This window comes from Labeo rohita, unplaced genomic scaffold, assembly GCF_022985175.1.
Source record: "Labeo rohita strain BAU-BD-2019 unplaced genomic scaffold, IGBB_LRoh.1.0 scaffold_297, whole genome shotgun sequence".
NCBI lineage: Eukaryota > Metazoa > Chordata > Actinopteri > Cypriniformes > Cyprinidae > Labeo > Labeo rohita.
In genome coordinates this window covers 24,773-48,417 of record NW_026129214.1, presented here as the reverse complement: position 1 = coordinate 48,417, position 23,645 = coordinate 24,773, and the positions used below count along the sequence as shown (strand labels likewise).

General features: G+C 36.2%; 1 protein-coding gene and 1 long non-coding RNA gene across 3 annotated transcripts in view; one reads left to right on the top strand and one right to left on the bottom strand.

The window, feature by feature from the left end:
- The window catches only part of LOC127160150 (leucine-rich repeat and calponin homology domain-containing protein 2), a 49,748-nt gene extending 29,469 nt beyond the window's left edge, over positions 1 to 20,279 (top strand). Inside the window, exons 6-13 of one of the 2 annotated variants that reach the window (XM_051102803.1) lie at positions 151 to 281; positions 1,993 to 2,080; positions 2,416 to 2,512; positions 4,311 to 4,411; positions 4,554 to 4,618; positions 14,587 to 14,691; positions 17,685 to 17,753; positions 19,892 to 20,279. In XM_051102803.1, coding sequence (XP_050958760.1) covers positions 151 to 281; positions 1,993 to 2,080; positions 2,416 to 2,512; positions 4,311 to 4,411; positions 4,554 to 4,618; positions 14,587 to 14,691; positions 17,685 to 17,753; positions 19,892 to 20,018 — 783 coding nt within the window. In that variant the 3' untranslated portion in view covers positions 20,019 to 20,279. The remainder of the gene's footprint in view (positions 1 to 150; positions 282 to 1,992; positions 2,081 to 2,415; positions 2,513 to 4,310; positions 4,412 to 4,553; positions 4,619 to 14,586; positions 14,692 to 17,684; positions 17,754 to 19,891) is intronic. The other variant, XM_051102804.1, reaches the window with a different exon arrangement.
- On the bottom strand, positions 7,851 to 16,571 carry LOC127160151 (uncharacterized). Its single transcript, XR_007826656.1, has 3 exons — positions 16,545 to 16,571; positions 10,421 to 10,482; positions 7,851 to 10,035 (listed from the first exon to the last, which is right to left on the bottom strand). It is a non-coding gene; the product is annotated as an uncharacterized LOC127160151 (long non-coding RNA).
- Positions 20,280 to 23,645: the final 3,366 nt, after the last annotated feature.

Here is a 23,645-nt window from a genome sequence, read left to right as displayed (position 1 = left end):
GTATAATATAAATCTTATGTGCTGATTTGATGCTTGAAAGTTTGGTAACACTTTATAACTGAAGCCTTTTTATAGAGGCTGTAATTTCTCTGCTGTTATGTAATGTCCCATCTTGTCAGTTTTTGGATTAGTTTTCTTCTTTGCTTTCAGATCTGCTTGAAGGGAAAAATCCACATCTTCAAGTATTTAAACCTGCAGGCATGTCGCCTGGATAAAAAACCTGACACACTTGACCTGCCTTCTTTGGGAAAACGCTGCTTGCCTCAGCAGCTGACAGACAGGTATCTACAGCCTTGTCTTTTATTCTCATGTCATATCTCACTTTGTAAGCACACTTGTGCTTTAACAGCTATGAGTAACAGCATTTTCAGAGCCCTATGAATCATATTGTCAACTTCTGCTTGTAAATGATCAGGTGTCTACAGCTTCACTGCTTATTTACATAAAAGTGACTTCAGTTTCAGTGACTCTTTCCGTAGTTTACATTGATATGCCAGTAAGTGGCAACAACTGTCTTTGTGTTCACCCAAACGATTAGTGAAAAAACACTGGTTCTTTCAAAGACAGGAAGAATAGTGAGTCATAGAGATTTACTCATTTTACCAATTTTTTTAAAAGCACTGATTCATTCACAGAAGTGAGTCATTGAATTATTCATTCCAATGATTTGTTCAGAAATGCCAGTGTATTTACGAATGAAACACCAGCTTTTTGTTGGAACAAAAATTTACGAATTGTGTTTAAAATGTTACTCAGTAAATTCATATATTAGTATTAAATTAAATAAAGAAGAAGTCCACTTCCGAAACAAAGATTCACATATAATGTAATCACCCCCCTTGTCATCCAAGATGTTCATGTCTTTCTTACTGCAGTTGTAAAGAAATTATGTTTTTTGAGGAAAACATTTCAGAATTTTATATATGGTGCCCCAATTTTGAACTTCCAAAATGCAGTTTAAATGTGGCTTTTGTTTCTTTTATACATTGCTGGCTATACAACATGTACTAATTAACTGTTCTCTTCGTCAGTCTATTGGGTAGTGGGTTTTTGACTTACTATTTGCCCTCATTTTTGGAGTCAGAATTAAACTTGATATATTTACAAAAATCTGCAATACTACTTTTTGTATATACAGTCAAACCTAAATTTATTTAGACACCTTCAGAATCAGCATTTCTCACATCATCACAGTTTATTCACTATAGTTTAGAAAATGGTAAAAAAAAAAAAAAATATATATATATATATATATGACGAGTTCCGAGTTAAACTGTGTCAGAACAAATACTTGATAATGTCAGATAACTTTGACAGAAAGGTATTACAATGGATTAATTGATTACAGTTAACCACAAATTCAGACAACTGTTATTATGACAATATTTACACAACTATCGATACTCGTTGACCAGTTACCAAGCAATGCTTAATTTTGTTCAGTTTGTGTTGTAAAAAGGTCACATTAGCTATTAAAGAAAAACACATGGTCCGGTCAAAGTGTCTGAATAATTTTTGGTCCCAAATTTTGATCAATTTTATTGGTAGTCCACTGTATAAAGAATTTTTAGGTATAATATGTCACAGTTTACTTTATTTTGCTATCCTCACTTACATAAATGAACTACAGTGTCCTGCACGCACTAGTAAAAAAAATCAAAATAATTTTTGGTGTATGTATGTTTTGACTGTATGTATGTAATCTAATGTTTTTCCTTTTATAATTGTAGTAATTAGATATTTGAATTAAGTTGTGTCTTATTTTTTTTTTTTCTAAATTAAGAAAGAAAACTTTGTAAGCTGAGCTTACAAAAAAAAAGTCATTTCACTCTGAGTCTTCAGGACACTCCTTGACACTCCTTTTTTGTCTCATTTATTTACATAATTGCCCATTGACTTGTATAAAAGTGCACTATAAGAGTATAGTGAAGGGAAATGGTGTTGTGTATCTCTTTGTGTCTTTGTTTACATGTATATTTGTTTGTTTTTTAGTATGGAAGATTTCTATCCCAGTAAAAACCATGGCCCTGACTCAGGTATTGGCAGTGACAATGGCGACAAAAGACTTTCAACTACAGAGGTAAACGCACCTATAAACACATTACCCATACACACACTCAAACAAGCTGTTTTTTACTTAATAAAATGTTTTGACAGTTCTACCAGGCAACCAAACAAGATTAGGGTGTGGTGTGTCGGTCACCTGGATGTTCAAGAAAAATGAGAAAAAAAAAAAAAGAAAAATGGTCTTACAGGATGAATGAGTTCTATTATGTGACAGTAACACAAGCAGCAGTTACCAAGTAAATCTTTAGAACAGTTTGCCAGAGGGCATCTCTCACAAAAAAATGTGGGTTTTTTTCTCACCCTTTTATATTGTCTGTTCTCTGTCATGCTCTGTCTCTTGTTCCACAGCCATCTGATGATGATACCATGAGTCTCCATTCTCAAGTGTCAGAGACAGCACGTGCTGACGCACACATACTTCTCACAAAGCTGGACTCAAACAAAGGTGTGCTTTCAGCATTAGTAATATAATTTTTGTTTTATTAGTCATATAAATATTGACTAAACAGTGAAAATTATGTCATTAATTACTCACCCTCATGTCATTCCAAACCTGACCTGACCAAAAAGACATGTTTATCTTCAGAACACAAATTAAGATATTTTTGGTAAAATCCGAAAGTTTTCTGACCCTGCATAGACAGCAACACAACTACCATGTTCAAGGCCCAGAAAGGTAGTAAGGACATGATTTAAATAGTCCATGTGACATCAGTGGTTCACCCGTAATGTTGTGAAGCTACAGGAATACTTTTCGTGTGCAAAGAAAAAAAAACTTCAAAACAAAGCTTCATAACATTATGGTTAATCCACTGATGTCACATTAACTATTTTTAAAGATGTCCTTTCTACATTTCTGTCAATGCAAGGTCAGAAAGCTCTTGGATTTCATCAAAAATATCTTAAAGGCACAAATATGTAAGATTTTTGTAATAAAATGTCCAAAACCACTTGCACAGTGTTATATATTTCATGCAGATGTGTACTTACGTTATCTCAAAAGTTCTCAAGGATTTGTAAGTGACAGCAGCTAGAGAAGAGTGAAACTCCGTGCTGAACACTGCCGGTCAGTTTTCTGCCGAAAACCGAAAATGCCATTTTCAGACGATAATTTTCAGCAGCCGAAAATTTGGCGCATCCCTAATTTTTATCAAGTCTGGTGAGCAAACCTATAGTAATGTAATTAAATACAGTATGTGCTGCACAAAAACATATAGCCATACTTGCAAATACGGTGGGTTCGTTCAAATTTACTTTTAGAACGACTGTTTTACACACATAAAAATGCGCAAATAATCACATATCAGTAAATGGCTAATATTGAATCAAATTTCTTGTTCTTTGCAGATAATTCATGACATAAAATACTGTTATTAAATGTACAGGTAAGTTAATAAAAAAGTAATACATTACCTTGTCCGTGAGCATGATTTGTGAAAACGACATCTCCCAACGTTCCATGCTCCGCCATGGCGTCATCAAGCTTCGCCTCTGTTATTGTTTTGAAAATGCGACCTCTAGTGGCGATAACTTACATATTGTGCCTTTAATTTGTGTTCTGAAGATGAACGAAGGTCTTACAGGTTTGGAACGACTTGAGGGTGAGTAATTAATGAGAGAATTTTCATTTTTGGGTGACTTTGTGTTTGTTGTAATCTGCACACCAAATCCTAAATCACTTCAAACTCATTTTAAATCTAATTTTAAACTGTGTATTACAAACCACATATTTACCACAGGTTAGGTTTATGTTGTTAACATTGTGATTTTATGTGTTTTTTTTAGGCAGCAAGCAACCAACTGAATTAGAAACAGATTTTTGTCTGTACAAAGCCTTAGTAATCCATGAACATCTATCCAGTTATCAGACACCTATTACACCTGCAGTGTGCAGACAATTTCCTGTTCTCTCTCTCATTACGTAGTGTTATAGGAGACAATAATTGTTAGTTATTAAGTGAACAGTACAAAGTGATTAGGAAAGTACCCAAACCTGGGTTTTTTTCTGAGATGCTTGACATGTGTCATGTATTTTTCCGTAATTATTTTGCATAGTTGTGACTCAACAAATCATACTTGTATGCAAATCACATGCCCTAGTAATTGCACAAAAATAACATAAGGCTTCCTTGTGTTTGTGAGAAGTATAGCATGTCATCGCTGCTGTGTCTAGTTTTAATTCCAACATAATTTTACAAAAAGAAAGTGTCTCACCGTAGTTTTTGCATCTCAATTATGTGCAGATCAGGACCCATATGACTTTATTGACCCAAATCCAGATGAAGAGGCCACTCTGTCTGAGGGAGATCTACAGCACAATGCACCCTATGTGTCATGTATAAAGGTATTGTATGCATATGCATTCACACAGACCCATATGTACATGCTTCGTTTATCATACAGAGACATAACACACCTGAGAACATATAAACATAAACACTCACTAAACCACATGCTGTAAAGAGCTTCCCCTCTCTCATCCTCAGGAACTGGAGCGAGTTTTGAAAACTCACCAAAGCAAAGATAAAGAGAACTGGAAAGAGGAATCAGGGTAAGTCTCTCTGGTTATTTGTGGGAGATATTATGCGGCTAACATTCCCGTGCATGAAATCAGTAGATGTAGATCAAAGTCAATTTCCTGCAAAGCCTCCAGCAGCCATCCATTATCACTTCCTGCCTATAAAAACAAATCTTATTCAAAAACATCCCAACATAACAACTCTTCTTAGAACTCAAGTGTGTTTTCATGGTCAGTTACCCATCAGAGAAACGATCAGTCTTTTTCTCAAAAAATGCTATATTTTTTAACAACAAATGCTCATCTTTCACGCATTACATGATAATGTTGGAAAGGTCACATGTGACGTAGGCGTACTAACCCAGACATAGTACCAACCCAGTGTTTACAAAGCGAACATGCAAAGAAAGTCAAATGGCCTTTTACAAAAAAAAGGTAAAACGATGATGGCAGAAGATTTTGAAGTTGGAGAAGAGAATGAGATGAGTTTTTTACCCTACCCTACCTTTTTGAACCAAAGTACACAGACGAGGAAACTAACCACATGTGACCTTTCTGATGCGATTACGTAATGGGTAAAGTCGATTCAATCTTGGATAACTTGGGGTGAGTAAATTATCAGGAATTTTTTATTCTGGAAGTGAACTTGAAGAGTTCAGATGCAAAACCAGCTAAAAGCCATCTCGGTCAAAAATGAGATAATGATACTGAGTGAGTGCTCTTGATACATATTATACGTCCATCAAATACTTTTTCTTCAAACTCGCTAAAATACCAGCCTCAGCCCAATCAGAAATACCGGTACTTACATAGAAACCTATACATCTGAGCCTGATAAAAGTGCATATTTTAAAGAAAGAAGTCAGATGGATTTAGCTGGTTTTGCATCTGAACTCTTCACTTATACTTTATTGTTAGTATTCTTATTTTTGTGCAAACCAAAATTTTTTGCAAGGTCCTTTATTGAATTGAAAGTTCATAAGAACGGCGTTTGAAACAGAAATCTTTTGTAACAATGTAAAAGTCTTTAATGCAATTTAATGCAAACTGTTGATGTCTTTCTAAAACCCCAAGGATTTGAAAGGTAGTGTGTAAATATAAGTAATATTCTAACACATTATAGTTAAGGGTTGTTTACTTACTGTGGTTGCATGCTAATTCAAATCCAAGTTGCTGACAAAAAGGGAAATAGTTTGGGGTGACACATGAACATGTCACACTGGATGAAGTGTCTTTAGGAGAAAAAGACAAATACCCATAATGAATTGATTAGGAAAACATCAAAACTATTTAAACTTTCCAGCTGCTCACAGCATGATGGATTTTGTATTGGCCTTGTGTTCAGAACAAAGAAATAGAAGCTGCAGTGTAGTGCTCTGAAACATTCAGGGGGCATTCACACAAAATGCGCATGTGTTGAAAAAATGTGAAACGCAGGACAGTGGATTGAACAACAAAGCCAGAGGGGAGGTACATTTTTTTTAAGTTACACCTTATTGAGCATTGTGATTTTAGAATGACGCCAAATGACGCAAAACATGTCCCTTTAGTGCATAAAACAGTGAGAAAACAGTGCAGTGGAATACAGAAAATTGTTCTCTGTGAATGGCTCCTTAGACAAACAAAAACCTGAATGCCATTGGTGTGTTGTCATGGAAGTAACAAAAGTAACAAACATGCATGTTTTGTCAAAGCAAGTGACTCATTTTTTCTTATATTTTATTTATTTATTTATTTGTTAAGATTACTTAGAAATGGTGTGGTACATTTTTTCTAGGTTGCATCACCATGTCTTTTGTCAACAAACCATGACTGTGATTATGTAATGCACTATGACATGGAGTTCTATTGTAATTATGGTTTTTCGGTTGTGAAAATGTCAGTATTTAGTACCAACATCAGTTAAGGTTAATTTTTTATTGAAATAACAGTGTAGATACATTGCAATCAGTCTGAATTCTGAGACTTACCAGTGTTTCCCCTAGGGTTCCAGGGTTGGGCGGGGGGGTGGATTACCAACGGTGCGGTACATTACTCTCTGTGTAATAACAAAAACATTTATTTCAATAAAAGAATAAGTCGAAAAATATCAATTTCTACATTTTGAACAATAGGGCCCTACAGTCTTTTTCTCTTCTTTTTCAGAAATTCTTGTGTTTTAATTTTTCTGATAATCAAATACAGGCATTAAATAGTTATTTATTTTTAATTAAATGAAAATTAAACCTTTTTTTCTGTTATTTCTGTTATTACATTTGTCAATACATTTCGGTTACATGTTAAACCGTACTTTTATTTTGACAGGTTGCCGGTTAGTTTCTGTGTGTATACACTACGGTATGATGCTAATTTTCTCAAATGAAACGGTAAAATTTACATGAAGTGACTCTCACAGGAGTTCTGGAGATTAAGTTCATGTGTTTATGTCGTCATATAATGAGACGCAGAGGCCGAAAATCACTAAATGACATGCCGTTGTGTAAATAAGATAAATAACATAAGGCTATTTCGTTTTTTTAATAAAAGAACAAGGTATAGACCTGTTCTATAGGAAAGGTAACCTTAGGCCGCCGCCCTGATATAATGGCAGGGGAAACACTGCATAATTCAAAGAGGGCCTTAAAGATAAAAGGGGGTACCTGGCTGTTTGCATAATGAATGTTTTGAAATTTGTAATATTTGATTGATTCACCACTCAGTTACCTGTTTTCCCTGAGTAATTTGCCTATTACCTCCACTATTTTATGTGCTTTACATAAATATTGCCCAATCATTGATACTTTCCTGTAAAAGCATTGATAAACTATGGGAATGTGATAACTCTGAACAGGGTCACAGGAATTGAAGTGAATGCCTTTTATTGTCACTGTACACATATACAATATACATTATATACATGTACGATGAGATTAAGAGCATCTCACTACTCAGTGCAACATGTAAGAAATATATTTACAATACAACATAACAATAGATAAAGTTACAGTAAATAACTATAGTAGTGCAAATAGGGGATAGAGGGGGGTAGAATGAGATGGAATAAACAGTTTCTATTATAGCGCGAGAGAGATTTACAATGAAATTGCACAGCAGTTGTAAAAGTTATTGCACATTGATAAATATATTCAAGGTAGATATTCACATTCAACTATCAAAATAATATTGCACAATGAAATGCATAAGTCCAGTGTAATTCAAGTCAGACCGTGTATATGCATGTGTGGGGTCAGTGCAAGTGTAAATTAAGAATGGTAATGGCTTTTGGAAAAAAAACTTTTTTTAAATCTATTTGTCTTAGCTCTGATGCACCTGTAGCGCCTTCCTGAGGGCAACAGGTTAAACAGATCAGAAGCAGGGTGTGAACTGTCCTTAATTATGTTCTCAGCTCTGCTGAGGCAGCGGGAGGTGTAAATGTCCAGCAGGGACATTTGGAGAGGGCAGCCGATGATCTTTTTTGCTGTCTGCTATGGTGCAGCTACCATACCATACAGTAATGCAGTATGTCAGCAGACTCTCAATGGACGTGCGGTAGAAGGTCAACAACAGGCTGGAGTCCAGATTGTGCTTCCTGAGAACTCTCAGGAAGTAAAGTCTCTGCTGGGCCTTCTTAATAATTGCTGTGGTGTTCACTGTCCATGAGATGTTGTCCGAGATGAAGACACCAAGAAACCGGAAAGTATGGACTCTCTCCACACACTCGCCATTGATGTAGGTGACTGAACTTACATGCTTGTGTTGGCTTGTAAACGTACATTCCTGGTATAGACTGTAATTTCTTAAACAATGTCAGGGAAAAAGACCGGGAACACCCCACAAGAGCTGCAGTTTTGGAGATGCTCTGACCCAGTTGTCTAGCCATCACAATTTGGCTCGTCAAACTCGCTCAAATCTTTACGCTCGCCCATTTTTCCTGCTTCTAACACATCAACTTTGAGGACAAAATGTTCTTTTGCTACCTGATATGTCCCACCCACTAACAGGTGCCGTGATGAAGAGATTATTAGTATTCACTTCATCTGTCAGCAGTCAAAATGTTACGCTTCATTGGCATGTATAGTTTTAAACATGATATGAAGTAACTTGTTATTTTTAGTAAGACACATATCCATGCTTTTGTCAACAGACTGACAGAATTGAATAGAAATGCAAGGGCACTGTCTTCTAGCAGAAGAGAAAATGTAGGTAAACAATAATAATAACAATAAAGGGTGTAGCAGTGATGTTGTGTCACCTGTGTTACTAGCCTGGGTTGCTTTTATCTGAGTATTCCAAAGAAGTTAACAAAATGAGGAAGTGATGCAATTGCATACACCTAAAAAAATTCCCTTGTGTTCTGGTGAATTGAGTTCAGCACCACAGAAAAAGAAACCAAAATATTTTGATATACCGCACACAAAGCCCATCCACCCATCTAGTCTAGATTAGATCTTATTTAGATCCAGACTAGTTATGTGATGTGTAGAATCAAGGAATGGAGGTTTAGTTATGCATTTATTTATTATGTCAATGTCTGATGTGTTGCATTAAATGCATTTCTTAGTAATTTATTCATTTGATCATAGGTAAGCAGTAATCATATACACTTTGTTTTGTATAAGTATCAAAATAAAAGAGGGGGAAAAGTTCACAAAAACACAACGATAGACTTTGCAGAACAATACACACAGATAAATACAGCCTATGACTCATGGAACCTGCATCTGTAGGCATATCATGACGCCACTGTCAGCGGACACTCCCCTCTTGTTTTGGCACTGGTTCACTGACTGTTCCAGTGCCAAAAGTGTGGATAATTGTGATATTTTACCACAAATTATATACTAATGACCTTTCAAGCCATAAGTCATGGTTTATGTGTTTGTTTTATATTACCTTAGTGTTCCATAAGTGTTAACATGAGTAGGACCAGGTTAACAGAAGGTTTTCTAGCACTGAATTAAACACAGAATGGTTCTTAATTCAAATCACAGTTCCTTTTTTTGTGCCCAGTGTTTAATGGCTTCCTCCACCCTTGTGTTGTATTCAATTGTAGATTTATATAAACACCTTTGCATGTAAAACACATTGCTGTCATTTACATCCAATATTTAAAGATCCAAGATTCTTAATGTAATAGGTGGAGCCCATTTTGCAATGAATTTGGTGAGTCACTAAATGTAAAAAAAAAAAAAAAAAAAAATAAATAAATAAAAAGAGAGTTTGTTTGCGGATTGAAGGTTCGCAGGAGTTTTATATCATAGTCGTCTCGTGCCTTTTAAGGTTGCCGAATCATACTTTTTCCAGAGAATTCAGAGATTCCGTAGTATCCAAACATGCAAAAGGAAAAAAAGCTTGAGTCATTAGGTAAATTCCGAGTTAGTAGCCATGTCTTCCAGTTTGTCGGAATTCCAGTAGCGTATCCGCTTGAATGGGTGTATGTGTACATTTGGTTACCAGACGAGAAGAATTTCCTGTATGGAAAAAGAAAGGGGTGGAGTCAAACAGTGTTGTCTTTTTTTTTTTTTTTTTTTTTGATTCCCAGTCAGTAACTTTGAATATTTTTTAAAATAACTTTTCTTCCCCCAAAATATTTTTTTCTTATTAGTTTATAAAATTTTTAATAAGACTTTTTTTTAAATCCTGAAATTCTGAAAGCAATTACATCACTGCTGGACTTTCCTTTCATCAGTTATTTTCAGAGAGAAATTACCACTTGAAATTATGTTCAAACCAGTTGACATGGAGGGGAATGGGGCTCTGTTATGTCTGTTGTTGAGTTCTAGTTTGTGGCATAAGAATCATTTTGATTCTCAACAGTTCACTTCCAGAACCAAAATTTACAGATAATTCACTCACCCCCTTGTCATCCAAGATGTTCATGTCTTTCTTTCTTCAGTTCTTCAGTTCTTCATTGTTTTCTGAGGAAAAAAAATTTAGGAATTATCTCCATATAGTGGACTTCAGTGGTGCCCGTGAGTTTGAACTTCCAAAATGCAGTTTAAGTGCAGCTTCAAAGGGCTCTAAACGATCCCAGCCGAGGAAGAATGGTCTTATCTAGCGAAACAATGAGATGGGATAGGATTTTTTCGACCTACCCTAACTGTCTTAAACCGGAGTGCACAAAGTACACACAGAGCTAGACAAGATGAGCATTTAAGGTTAAAAAGTATATACAATGTACTTTTTTTTTTTTTTTTTTTTTTTTTTTTTTTCACTTGATTATAGTCATTTCGCTAGATAAGACCCTTCTTCTTCGGCTCCTTTGAAGCTGCTTTTAAACTGCATTTTGGAAGTTCAAACTCGTGAGTCCACTTTATGAAGAACATTCCTGAAATGTTTTCCTCAAAAAACATGATTTCTTTACGACTGAAGAAAGAAAGACATGAACTTCTTGGATGACAAGGGGGTGAGTAAATTATCTTTACATTTTTGTTCCGGAAGTGAAATTTCCTTTAAGATTGCTCTTAATACACGTCTTATATTACTATAGGAAAATAGCTTTCTACAAATCATGTTCCTTTTTTGAAAAATGTTTATTTTTGCCGTTTTTGCCTTTATTGTGATAGGACAGCGTAGAGGAGACAGGAAGCTAAGTGGGAGAGAGAGGGGGGTGGGATTGGGAAAGGTCCATGACTTGGCTTTCGGCACTGACATCATGTTCATTTTTAGGCAGTTTTTCTTTATTTTATAAAACTGTTGTTAAGGCACTACACAATTTTGAAAATCTGAACAGTTAAAACACTAGCCATCATACACCTGCTGACTGAAATGGTAACAGAGAAAAACTGGGAATCATACACTAAACAACTGAGAATTATGCATGATCAGACTTTTAAGTCGTTCCGAACATAACAAACAAACGCAGAAACGTGCCTTGTTTTTAGAAAATGTGTGATAAATGGAAACAATAGGTCTTCTAAAGAAAATCTGGGCAGACATTGTATAATATACAGGTGCATCTTAATAAATTAGAATGTGGTGGAAAAGTTCATTTATTTCAGTAATTCAACTCAAATTGTGAAACTTGTGTATTAAATAAATTCAATGCACACAGACTGAAGTAGTTTAAGTCTTTGGTTCTTTTAATTGTGATGATTTTGGCTCACATTTAACAAAAACCCACTAATTCACTATCTCAACAAATTAGAATATGGTGACAAGCCAATCAGCAAATCAGCTCAAAACACCTGCAACGGTTTCCTGAGCCTTCAAAATGGTCTCTCAGTTTGGTTCACTAGGGTACACAATCATGGGGAAGACTGCTGATCTGACAGTTGTCCAGAAGATAATCACTGACACCCTTCACAAGGAGGGTAAGCCACAAACTTTCATTGCCAAAGAAGCTGGCTGTTCACAGAGTGCTGTATCCAAGCATGTTAACAGAAAGTTGAGTAGAAGGAAAAAGTGTGGAAAAAAAAGATGCACAACCAACCGAGAGAACCGCAGCCTTGAGAGGCTTGTCAAGCAAAATCGATTCAAGAATTTGGGTGAACTTCACAAGGAATGGACTGAGGCTGGGGTCAAGGCATCAAGAGCCACCACACACAGACGTGTCAAGGAATTTGGCTACAGTTGTCGTGTTCCTCTTGTTAAGCCACTCCTGAACCACAGACAAGCGTCTTACCTGGGCTAAGGAGAAGAAGAAATGGACTGTTGCCCAGTGGTCCAAAGTCCTCTTTTCAGATGAAAGCATGTTTTGTATTTCATTTGGAAACCAAAGTCCTAGAGTCTGGAGGAAGGGTGGAGAAGCTCATAGCCCAAGTTACTTGAAGTCCAGTGTTAAGTTTCCACAGTCTGTGATGATTTGGGGTGCAATGTCATCTGCATTTTTGAAAACAGTCACTGCACCCATTTACCAAGAAATTTTAGAGCATTTCATGCTTCCTTGCGCTGACCAGCTTTTAAAGATGCTGATTTCATTTTCCAGCAGGATTTGGCACCTGCCCACACTGCCAAAAGCACCAAAAGTTGGTTAAATGACCATGGTGTTGGTGTGCTTGACTGGCCAGCAAACTCCCCAGACCTGAACCCCATAGAGAATCTATGGGGTATTGTCAAGAGGAAAAATGAGAAACAAGAGACCAAGAAATGCAGATGAGCCGAAGGCCACTGTCAAAGAAACCTGGGCTTCCATACTACCTCAGCAGTGCCACAGACTGATCACCTCCATGCCACGCCGAATTGAGGCAGTAGTTAAAGCAAAAGGAGCCCCTACTAAGTATTGAGTACATATACAGTAAATGAACATTAGGGATGTCACAATACTCAATATAATATCGAACCGTTCGGTACGACATCCACGGTTCAATAGGCTCTTGTGAATTGCGTTTTTTCGGTTTTGCATTTAAATAACTTACTTGTTTTATTTCTGTCGGAATTTGCTGTATGTGTGCCCGCGATTTCACGTGCTGAGATGAGGAAACGCTTCCCTGCTTATATTTGAAAAAGCAACACACGCAGAGCATCTTCCATTATAATGACATGCAATGATAAGCCTTTCTAAACCTGTTATCCAACAAAAGAGTTATAAAAACAAAAACATTATAACTTTTTAATTCACAACATCTGTTGAGTGTTTGAAATAACTTTGTTATGTGATCTGATGTGGATTCTTATCACAGAATGAGGCAGACAATAAATTCTATACATATATCTATGTATGTCAATTAGCACTGGCTTATGAAATACACAAGATGGCTTGAAGAACACAGATAAACCATATATTATTGCAGACGGGTGTTTATTGTCCTTACATTTTATCGTTCAAAACGTTTAACGTTATATCTTGTTTTTATTCAGTTACAGCAATAGCGATGCTTTTATCTATAATAGAGAAGCTGGAACGGAACGTCATCAGTGCTACTTATTTGACGCATATGTGTATTTTTCTCGAAAAAATAATACCTCTCTCAAAAGAAAAATTAAGCAGACATATACTAAACCACGCTTTTCCAGTGTACAGAGGTTTATGGGAGTATTTTGTTAATTTGATATCAGAACTGAACCGAACCGAAAACCGTGGCTAAAAACCGAGGTATGTATTGAACCGTGGACTAACTGTATTGTTGCATCCCTAATGAACATACTTTCCAGAAGGCCAACAATTAAATTTTTTATTGGTCTTATGAAATATTCTAATTTCTTGAGATAGTGAATTGGTGGGTTTTTGTTAAATGTGAGCCAAAATCATCACAATTAAAAGAACTAATTACTGAAATAAATGAACTTTTCCTCAACGTTCTAATTTATTGAGGTGCTCCTGTATTCCTACCTTTATTTTTACCTTCTAGGTAAAACACCTTGGAATTTGCGCAGTTAATTAAAATGAGTTGTGGTTTTGGTGCGTCTCACTGGCTGTGAAGTTGTAGTGGTGTACAGATGGCTGGGTGACAATATATTCCAGTAACGATGACTAAAAGTGCTCTGCTGCCAAAACCATTATAAAGTAACACATGAAAAAGGGAGAAATTCCCTATTCTAATTACCAGGTTTGGCTATTCTAATAATCGCAGAAAAAACGGGAATAGAATTGTGTGCTTTCGGGTTTTTTGCAGCAGTTTTAGGAGGCTCCTTTTCTGTTCCAAAAATCACAATACAATACTAAGTGGTTCACTGGCGTGCGCAAAGCAAAGATGTGAACCCAGTTAAACACTTTTGTGTTGAATAAACTGTTTAGAAGTATTGCACCATGAGTCACTCCTACCAGTGTTTACAGCTGTTGTAAAATGCACATGCCATATCTTCTAAAAGGCTTCAATAAGGTCCTATCCCATCACTCCCTGCCTGTATACAAGACTGCTAGCCATTAATAAATTTGATAATGGTCCACCATAAATACAACCACAAATAATGCATGCATTCATAGCCATATTCCTTCTGTAAGAATATTTTTTTAAACAGTCCATTCTTATATGAATTCCTTGAACTTCACATAGACTCACATAGACTTTTTATGCGTTTAAGAATTCAGCATCAACATCCTTGTCTCTTTCTTTATTGTCTCCCTCTCTTGTCTTCTTTAGCTCCGAGAAAGAGCAGTTAGCTGAAGAAGACGAGGATGACTTAAAGGAAGTGTTGGATTTGAGGAAGATCGCAGTACAGCTGCTACAACAAGAGCAACAGAACAGGTGATCTTTCGTGATAAATCACATATGCAACTTTCAGAGCCCATCAAACACGTACACAGTATCTCCATTAGACTCCCTGTCTTCTTTGTAATATTAGGGCTGTCAATCGATTAAAAAAAAAATATTTTATGAAACTGATAGCAAGTAATGGCATGTACACTGTGCTTAACTTGCTTGCCACAAATCTTTGATTTGACTACATGTAATAAAAATTGGTTTATGTAATGGGGCCATTCTAGGATTATTGGATATTTGGATCGCTCTGCATTGATTACATATTGGAAACTTTATGATTATATACTTTATGTAATATTATATACTAGTTTACAGAAGATTTTATGCATTCTAATTGTAGCTCTAAATGTTTTTACTTTTAGCAAAAAATTACCGTGAAAATTTAAAAGTGAAAATTCTCTCATCATTTACTCACCCTCATAATGTACCAAACCCATAAGACTTGATAATTTTCAAAACACAAATGTGACCCTGGACCACAAAACCGGTCTTAAGTAGCACGGGTATATTTGTGGCAATATCCAACAATACATTGTATGGGTCAGAATGATTGATTTTTCTTTTATGCCAAAAATCAGTAGGATATTAAGTAAAGATCATGTTCCATGAAGATATTTTGTAAATTTCCTACTGTAGATATATCAAAACTTAATTTTTGATTAGTAATACGAATTCTAAGAATGCTAAGAACTTCATTTAGACAACTTTAAAGGCAATTTTCTCAATATTTTGATTTTTTCCACCCTCAGATTCTAGACATTCAAATAGTTGTATCTCAGCCAAATATTGTCATATTTATTCAGCTTTCAGATAATGTATAAATCTAAGTTTTAAATAATTGACCATAATGACTGGTTTTGTGGTGCAGGGTCACAAATAAGGATACTTTTAATGAAACCTGTGAGTCAGGGTTGTTTGCAGGGGTTCATAAATATTAAGATCCAAAAACTGAGCTTGTTCGGGGGGTTTAGGGGCCATGTCCTAATGACAAATATTTGATTTTCCTGATCTACAGATAAGCATTTAAAAATGTTTAAAGGCCCAAAAATTGCGTAACAATAGCTTTAAAACATTTTATTGTGCAAGCAGCAATAATTACGTGTCAGGCAGATTCGTAAGAAACATAAGATTCATAATAATCAGGTGTAATGTTGCAACGGATGATCAGCAAGGGGAGGAACAGGAACAGTTTTAAACAAAGAAGTTAATGAGAAATGACATGATGGTGAGTGATTAATGACAGAATTAAAAATAAGGAAGCATTAGGTTCATAAGGTTGATTAACTGAAGGCTACCAGGAAAAATAGGTAACTGAGTTCATTAAATTCATTCACAATATGGGCCTATTGATAAATAATCTTATGCCTAGTATGCTGAAAACGACTCTCTTACCGTTTTATGTCTTGTGACATTGACAATATACATGAATTATATAAATTTTAGTTCAAAGTGCCAAATATAAACAAAAGCTTATTAATTTGCATCGCTGGTTCTCTCATAAAACAGCTGTTAAATATTAAATATTTAAATTAGCTACTTAAAGGAGAAGTCCACTTCCAGAACAACAATTTACAAATAATTTACTCACCCCCTTGTCATCCAAGATGTTCATGTCTTTCTTCAGTGGTAAAGAAATTATGTTTTTAGTGGAAAAAATTTCAGCATTTTTCTCCATATAATGGACTGATATGGTGCCCCAAGATTGAACTTCAAAAATGCAGTTTAAATGCGGCTTCAAACAATCCCAAATGTGGTTGTAAACGATCCCAGCCGAGAAAGAAGGGTCTTATCTAGCGAAGCGATCGGTTATTTTAATAAAAATAATACAATTTATATACTTTTTAATCCCAAACGCTCGTCTTGTCTGACTCTGCCCAGACTGTTTTTGTTCCAGTTCATGACAATTAGGGTATGTCGAAAAACTTCTATCTCATGTTCTCCCTCATCTTCGAAATCTTAGTTAGAATCTTTTTGTTAAGGATGTTTGATTCTCTTTACATGTTCACTTTGCAAAGACTGGGTCGGTACGTCTGTAGGATGTAGGATGATTTTGAAATGATTTTTGAAGTTGAGGGAGAAAATACGATTGGAGTTTTTCGACATACCCTAACTGTCTTGAGCCAGAATACACAGAGTTCAGGGAGAGAAAGGCAAGATGAGTGTTTGAGATTAAAAAGTATATAAACTGTATTTTTTTAATGAAAATAACTGATCGTTTCGCTAGATAAGACCCTTCTTCCTCGGCTGGAATCATTTACAACCGCATTTGGGATCGTTTGAAGCCGGATTTACACTTATTTTACAACTGTCATTACATACGCCACAGAAAAAAATACAGCAGGCCAGCTCAGGATTTTGGGAAGCTCAGTTGTGAGCATGGCCATGCTGTGCATATCTGTACCTCTTTTGAAAGTCCAGGTAACCAAATCTCAAAGGTGTCCATAGTATAATGTTTTTGAAATGACATGAGGTTGAGTAAATAATGACCGCATTTTAATTTTAAGCTCGGTAGCTGGTATTGCAATTTGTATGCTTTTATCATTTTTATTATCAAAATTAATTTTACTTTATTAACACAGTAAATTGACAGCCCTATATAATATAAATATATCTTTTATATACACTGCTCCTCTCCTCTGCACTCACTTTTTCCAAGTCTTTCTTTTTCTTGGGCCTTATCCTGATACCTCAGCTGACTCTCATTATTAGTTTTTTCATTATAAGTTACATCTATTACAGATTCACAAACAAAAGCAAGTTTTGTCAGTTTCTGTTTGATACGCTAAGTCTGCTGCTTCTGAATGAGAGGACGGCTGTCAGGTGTTTTGAAGTAATGGGATCAGACCCTCTCTGCTTACTAACAAATGAATCACCATATTCCTCCTCCTCTTTCTCCTTCCATCATCTTCTCCATCACTTTCTGCATCTCCACCTAATCCTGGGATCTGATTGGTGCACACATGACATTTGACTCTCAGGAGGCGATCCCTAATTTGTAGGGCAGAGAGTCTAATACACCGTAGAAGAGCCGCGGGGAGAGCTCACAGGTAGAAGGAGAGATGTGTGTTTATATGGGTCAATATCACCATTTCAACCCTCACAATACTCAGAAATTTTGGTCTTAAATTCCCATTTGCTTTATGTCATGTCATAAATAGTAGACACTCAAGTACTGCATAAACATATTAGCTGAGCTCCCACACCTTTTTTTTGATAATGGGCCATTATTCGGAGCATAAACAATAAAATATGTCCACCCTGTCATGGATATGTTTATATTACTGTTAAATACATTTTCATTGCAATTTTAGGATGCAAATGATATTTTTTTGAAAGGTATGGTGTTCCCTTTGTTAAACAGGGTTATTTGTTTGCTTTCAAACTATAAATACATAAACAATTTTATGGAAATCATGTGTTTTTAAAGAAACTCATACAATTCACACACATTATTTGGAGAAAAGTGTTATATTTGGATGCAGTTTTTTGTTTGCATGTTATTGCCCCCACACCTAGCTATTGTACACTGGATTATATAGATATGATTGAATTGATATTTAAAATATTATTTTAAAATATCAAGATGACAGGGTGGACCAGCACATGACGGGGTGGACACATAAAGCAGAACACACAAAGCATGACAAAATATGACAACATTTATTCAACTTATTCAAACATTTATTTTAGTTTTTAGCAATACTAACTACAAATGAATGCTATGTTCACCCTATCAAGTCTAAGTTTGGAACATTGACAGGGTGGACATTTTGAGCTTTAGTTAGCATATTAGCTTACAACAACAACTGTGACTAGCTAAATAGAGATAAATAAAGAGAATTTGGTGTATTTAAACGTACGTATTTTGAAAATACTGTATTCTAATCACTTGTGGCATATTTTATGCTGACAGGATGGACATGTTAAGCTTAGGAAAAGCAAGTAAGCAAACTCATACCAAGAAACTTTGTCAATTTTAAAGTCTTACTCAACTAACTCACCTCAGTCGCTGAAATTCCAGCCACTGAAGAGACAAAAAATCTGTTGTCCAGATGTCACTAAAGGGGAGGGCCTTTTCTTAAAGGGGCAGATTTCCCAATATGACAGGGTGGACAACCATTCAAGGGACATGGACAAACTCTTCTTTTTTGTTAAGTAAAAATATTGTTTTTATTACCAAATGATCAATACACTCAAACTGAGTTATCTCTTTTTTAACAAAATATTAATAGGAGAACAAAATTTAAAAAAAATTATGATTTGACTCCATTCTACTCCCATTCAAACTGAATGAGCAGTGCATGGGGCATAGCAAAACAGCATGCATCCTCCTACAGAAAACTTTAAAAAATCAAGAAACTTATCTAAAGAGCCAAGTAATGCTTTCGTTATGAGTATAAAAACTTAGACTAACATATCTCACCCTTTCATTTTTATGTTAAGTTATCATGGCAAATGAGTTATTTATGTACAGGACACCAAAAAGCACCCTACAGTGATACTGACCCATATGTGTGTGTATATTTCAGATGGTGGATGTGTGGCTTTAGAAGAGGGTGTATAGCACACATCCAGTACATCTGGTCACGTGTGTTTATGTGCGTGTTATCTGTTAGCAAGTATGTGCATGTCCAGTTTTAATGGTGTCAGGATGTCAAGTGTTGTAATTTCAAGTGTTTTTAAGTGTTGCACATTTATATCAGTTCTCTAAATGAAATGCTGATAACAGTGTGTTGCATGCGTAGATATTTCAGAAGAGTTTCCCGTGTATTGGCCAAAGATGTAGACATGCAAATGTGCAGGATACCTTTCTTTTGAATTTGTTGGTTCGGTTGACATGTAAAAAAATTCAAAAAATTGTTTTGAATCCTGTGCCTAGTTGCTTTGCAGGTCGTTGGGCACACGTCAAGACTTCAGAATGCTCAGAAGCATCTCTAACCTAGCTAATTGTTGCATACTCATTCAGTTTGACTGACTGTACGCATAGTCATTGTGCAAGCTATATAATGTTTCATATTTAAAAATTCAAGATGCTGTTTTTGTCACCTGTGAGTATGGTTTCCCATCAGATTTCAGATTTCAGATTTCAGCTTTGCTGTCAAGCATTTTGCACAGATAAGCTCCACGGATGCATGTCAAACAAAACACAACCTTCAAAGAAATAATTGATTTTCCGAACTTTCAGGTTTCTCAGCCACTCAGGGAGTAGCACCAAACAAAGAACCCCATCTCAGACTGTTAGAAGGTATTGTGATGCACACACAAACACCTCCAAACACATTCCCATTTCTTATAATAGTTTACTGTACTGAATAATCACCAAGTTTATTATGTTTTCTAAGTCGAAACGAATGCAGGGCACACACTGCACAATTTTAGCCCCAATTTTCGAATCCCCGACAGTTTTGTGGAAATCGCAGACAAATGGCTGAAATCAGAGGCTCATGCTCTATCACGTGTTTGACAGTCGTGTAGTGTGTCTTATCGAAGACAATCTGAGAGAAGCGCCAATGTGTCGCTGATGCCTGTGAGATAATTGGCATGCTAAATAACTAGACCTGTTGGCTATTCACAGTCCTGCCATGTGAAATGTGACTGGAATTGGCATCGACAACAACCTACAGCCAATGAGAGAGCTAGATACAGGGCAAGAGAAAGTTCAGGTGGATCAAGAGCCATAATAGACTTGCAACACAATTCTGGTGTTTGGTTGTTAAACGTTACAGAATTATCTTTTTATCGTTACACAATTCACTTTTTACAACATTTTTAATGTGCGTAAATATCAATTAATAAATATAGCGTTGCTCATTGTTAATTCATGTTTTTTCATATTGCATTCGTTTTAAATTATACTTAATGTGACAAGTATGTACACTACCAGTGAAAAGTTTTTGAACCGTAAGATTTTTAAAGAAGTCTCTTCTGCTTACCAAGCCTGCATTCATTTGATCTAAAATATAGCAAAAGCAGTAACATTGTGAAATATTTATACTATTACTTAAAATAACTGCTTTCTATTTGAATATATTTTAAAGTGTAATTTGTTCCTGTGATCAGAGTTAAACTTTCAGGATCATTACTCCAGTCTTCAGTGTCAGAAAATTAAAATCAGAAATCATTTCAATAGGCTGATAAACATTATTACAATTATTATTATTATCATGTATACATATATTATATATGTGTGTCACGGTTGCGTGAAGCAAGGAGAATGCAGGAGTCTCAAACTTCACTTTAACAGTCTTTAATTAGGCAAATGCAGGGGAAAATACAACTTAGGAACAATTGATTAGGAACAAAGTGTGCTGATGTTAGACCGGACGAGGAACAAGTGAAAAGATAGGAACTAATGTACACGGGACAATTAACAAAACTGGTGCATGGAATAATCAAATCAACGAAACAAAAACAGGAAACATGATCAAATATGGAAACTAGGAAAAAAGACAGGGGTAGAACACGGAAAACAAGTCCACAACACTGACATATATTTATTTATATATATATATAATATATATATATATATATATATATATAGTCTGTTTAGTTTTAGAGGGGGTGTACTCATTTATGCTGTGCACTGTGCCTGGTACCCACAGTGACATTCAGTGGTAGTAAAGCTCTTATATAGGGATGTATGAGTGCTGAAGGTGTGAGGGAATTGTACTTTATCAATGCTGTCATGAATTCACACACCACTGTGTGATGTAATACAAAAAACTGAAACCGCCCCGATCATATCAAACATGTTTGATACTCAGGATTTTAAATCGGGATGATCACGGCTATGATTACGTCAGTACTTTCACAACAGCCAATGCGCGACCGCAAAACAGCTCCTGTATGGTCCATTGGATAGTGGAGATGGAGGAAACTGCTTCTTATGTTTTTGTAGTAACACTGTCTGTATAATATGTTGAAAACATACCACAACCGCATGGACCAAGGAAAGCAATGCTCCATGCGGCCCGAGTCTGACCCAAGCCCATTTTTTTTCCCCTTCTTTTGAAACAGCTTATACTACTGTTTTAGCAATTAAAATAGTTCAGTTTTTTATGTAATGGCAAAGTGATTATATTTTGTTTCGTTTTTTTATTAAGTTAATTTAGAAAAACGTTTGGAGCATTTTTTCTTTGTTAAATATAAGTTTTTTTTTTTGTTTTTTTTTATTAACGACCAAGCGGTCAGCGGCAGACAGTGAGTTCATATGTTTAATCAGTTTTGCCTTCTCAAGTCACAACCTGTCTAAAGTAAAATCTCTAGATATAAAACAGTTAAAGCATATAACAGTTAACTAACATTTAAAAAAAAAAAAAAAAAAAAAAAAACATTTGTAAACATTTGTTGCTGAAATGGCAATCTGTTGCGTAAGATCACGTGAGGCGCTCCCTCCGTCATGATAATCTTAATAATATCTTGTAGTGTGTTATGTGCCACAATTTTCAAATCTTGTAGTGTGTGCATGTTTAAGATTTCAGGGAAGATAATCTGCAAAGATTCTCCTTATGTGTGCGCTGCAACCAGATTTCATAATCGGTTAGGATTTTAAAAATCCTGTAGTGTGAGCCCGGCTTAAGTAGTTGCAGAATTAAAGATATGAATACTTACTTTTAGCAAAGATGCTTTAAATTGATGAACTTTCTATTCTTTAAAGAAACCTGAAAAAATTATTCTCGGCTGTTTTCAACTGTAACGTGAACGCTGAGGCGGTGTAGAATCCAATTGCAGAAGTTTATTATAAACAACAGCAAACATACACGATGAAACAGGCAAAGGGTCAATAACCGGAGAAGCAGTCCAAAACGTTAACGTAATCCTAACAGCAGAGAGTTTAAACAGGCAGTGGGTCAAATACCAAGCAGACAGTCCATGAAAGCAACCGTAACAATAGGGAATTCCAGGGAGCGATAGTCAAAGGGCAGAAAAGGGTCAAACCTTGAAAACAGTCCAAACGTGCAAACAATCCAACAGGGGTAATCCGTGAAATCAAGAGTCCATAAACAAAGCAAGGTCGCAACAGGTAATCCAACAGAGTAATAATAAACGCTTGGTAAGGCAGGTGAAACTGGCAATACTTCGCGACGTGTGAGCACATGGTGAGTCCTTATATACTGCCAAACAGGAAGTGACAGTAGAAGCAGCAGAGGGAGCATGCAGGCAGTACTGGGGTGAAGGCTCCCTCTGCTGGCTTGGCGTTACAGAATCCCCCCTAGGAGCGACTCCTGGCGCTCAAACAACAGTCCAGGTGGGTGGGGGAACAGAGGCAAAACAGGGGGTGGGATGGAGGGCCAGGTCCATGTAGAGCAGGTGGGCCTAGATCGTGGAGCAGGGACAGACAGTGAAGCACTGGAGGACCTGGACCATGGAGTAGTGGCAGACAGTGAAGCACTCCTTCCTCTCATTAGAAGCTGAAGTCGCCTGCAACCCAGTCACCTCCATTCATGCACTTCGCGGCACTGAAACAAACAGCGACAGAAGGAACACAAGGGAAATCAAAAGAAACAAGGCAAGTGCATTTAACACAAACACAACTGAACAAAGTGATAAAAGGACAATAACAAAAACACTTACCGGCTCTCCATGCACAATGTGCCAAGGCACCCATCAACTTCACAAGTGCCATGACCTCTTGAAAATGTCTTTAGAAAACAGAAAGAAGCATGTGAAAGAAAATAGACTTTGTTATGGCTGTCTAAAACAAGGACACAGTGCTAAGGACTGCAAACGCCGCCTCACTTGTGATACTTGCACAAGGCGACACCCGACATGTCTTCACGATGAAACCTACAGGGACGGTCTGCAAAGAGAAACACGTGCGAGCACAAACTACGCAGCCCGAGACGGCTCACCTGAAACAGCAACAGCCATGTCACTTAATGTTGCCAGATCTGAACAGTCAGTCAGCACCTCAATGATAGTTCCAGTGTGGCTGTCCA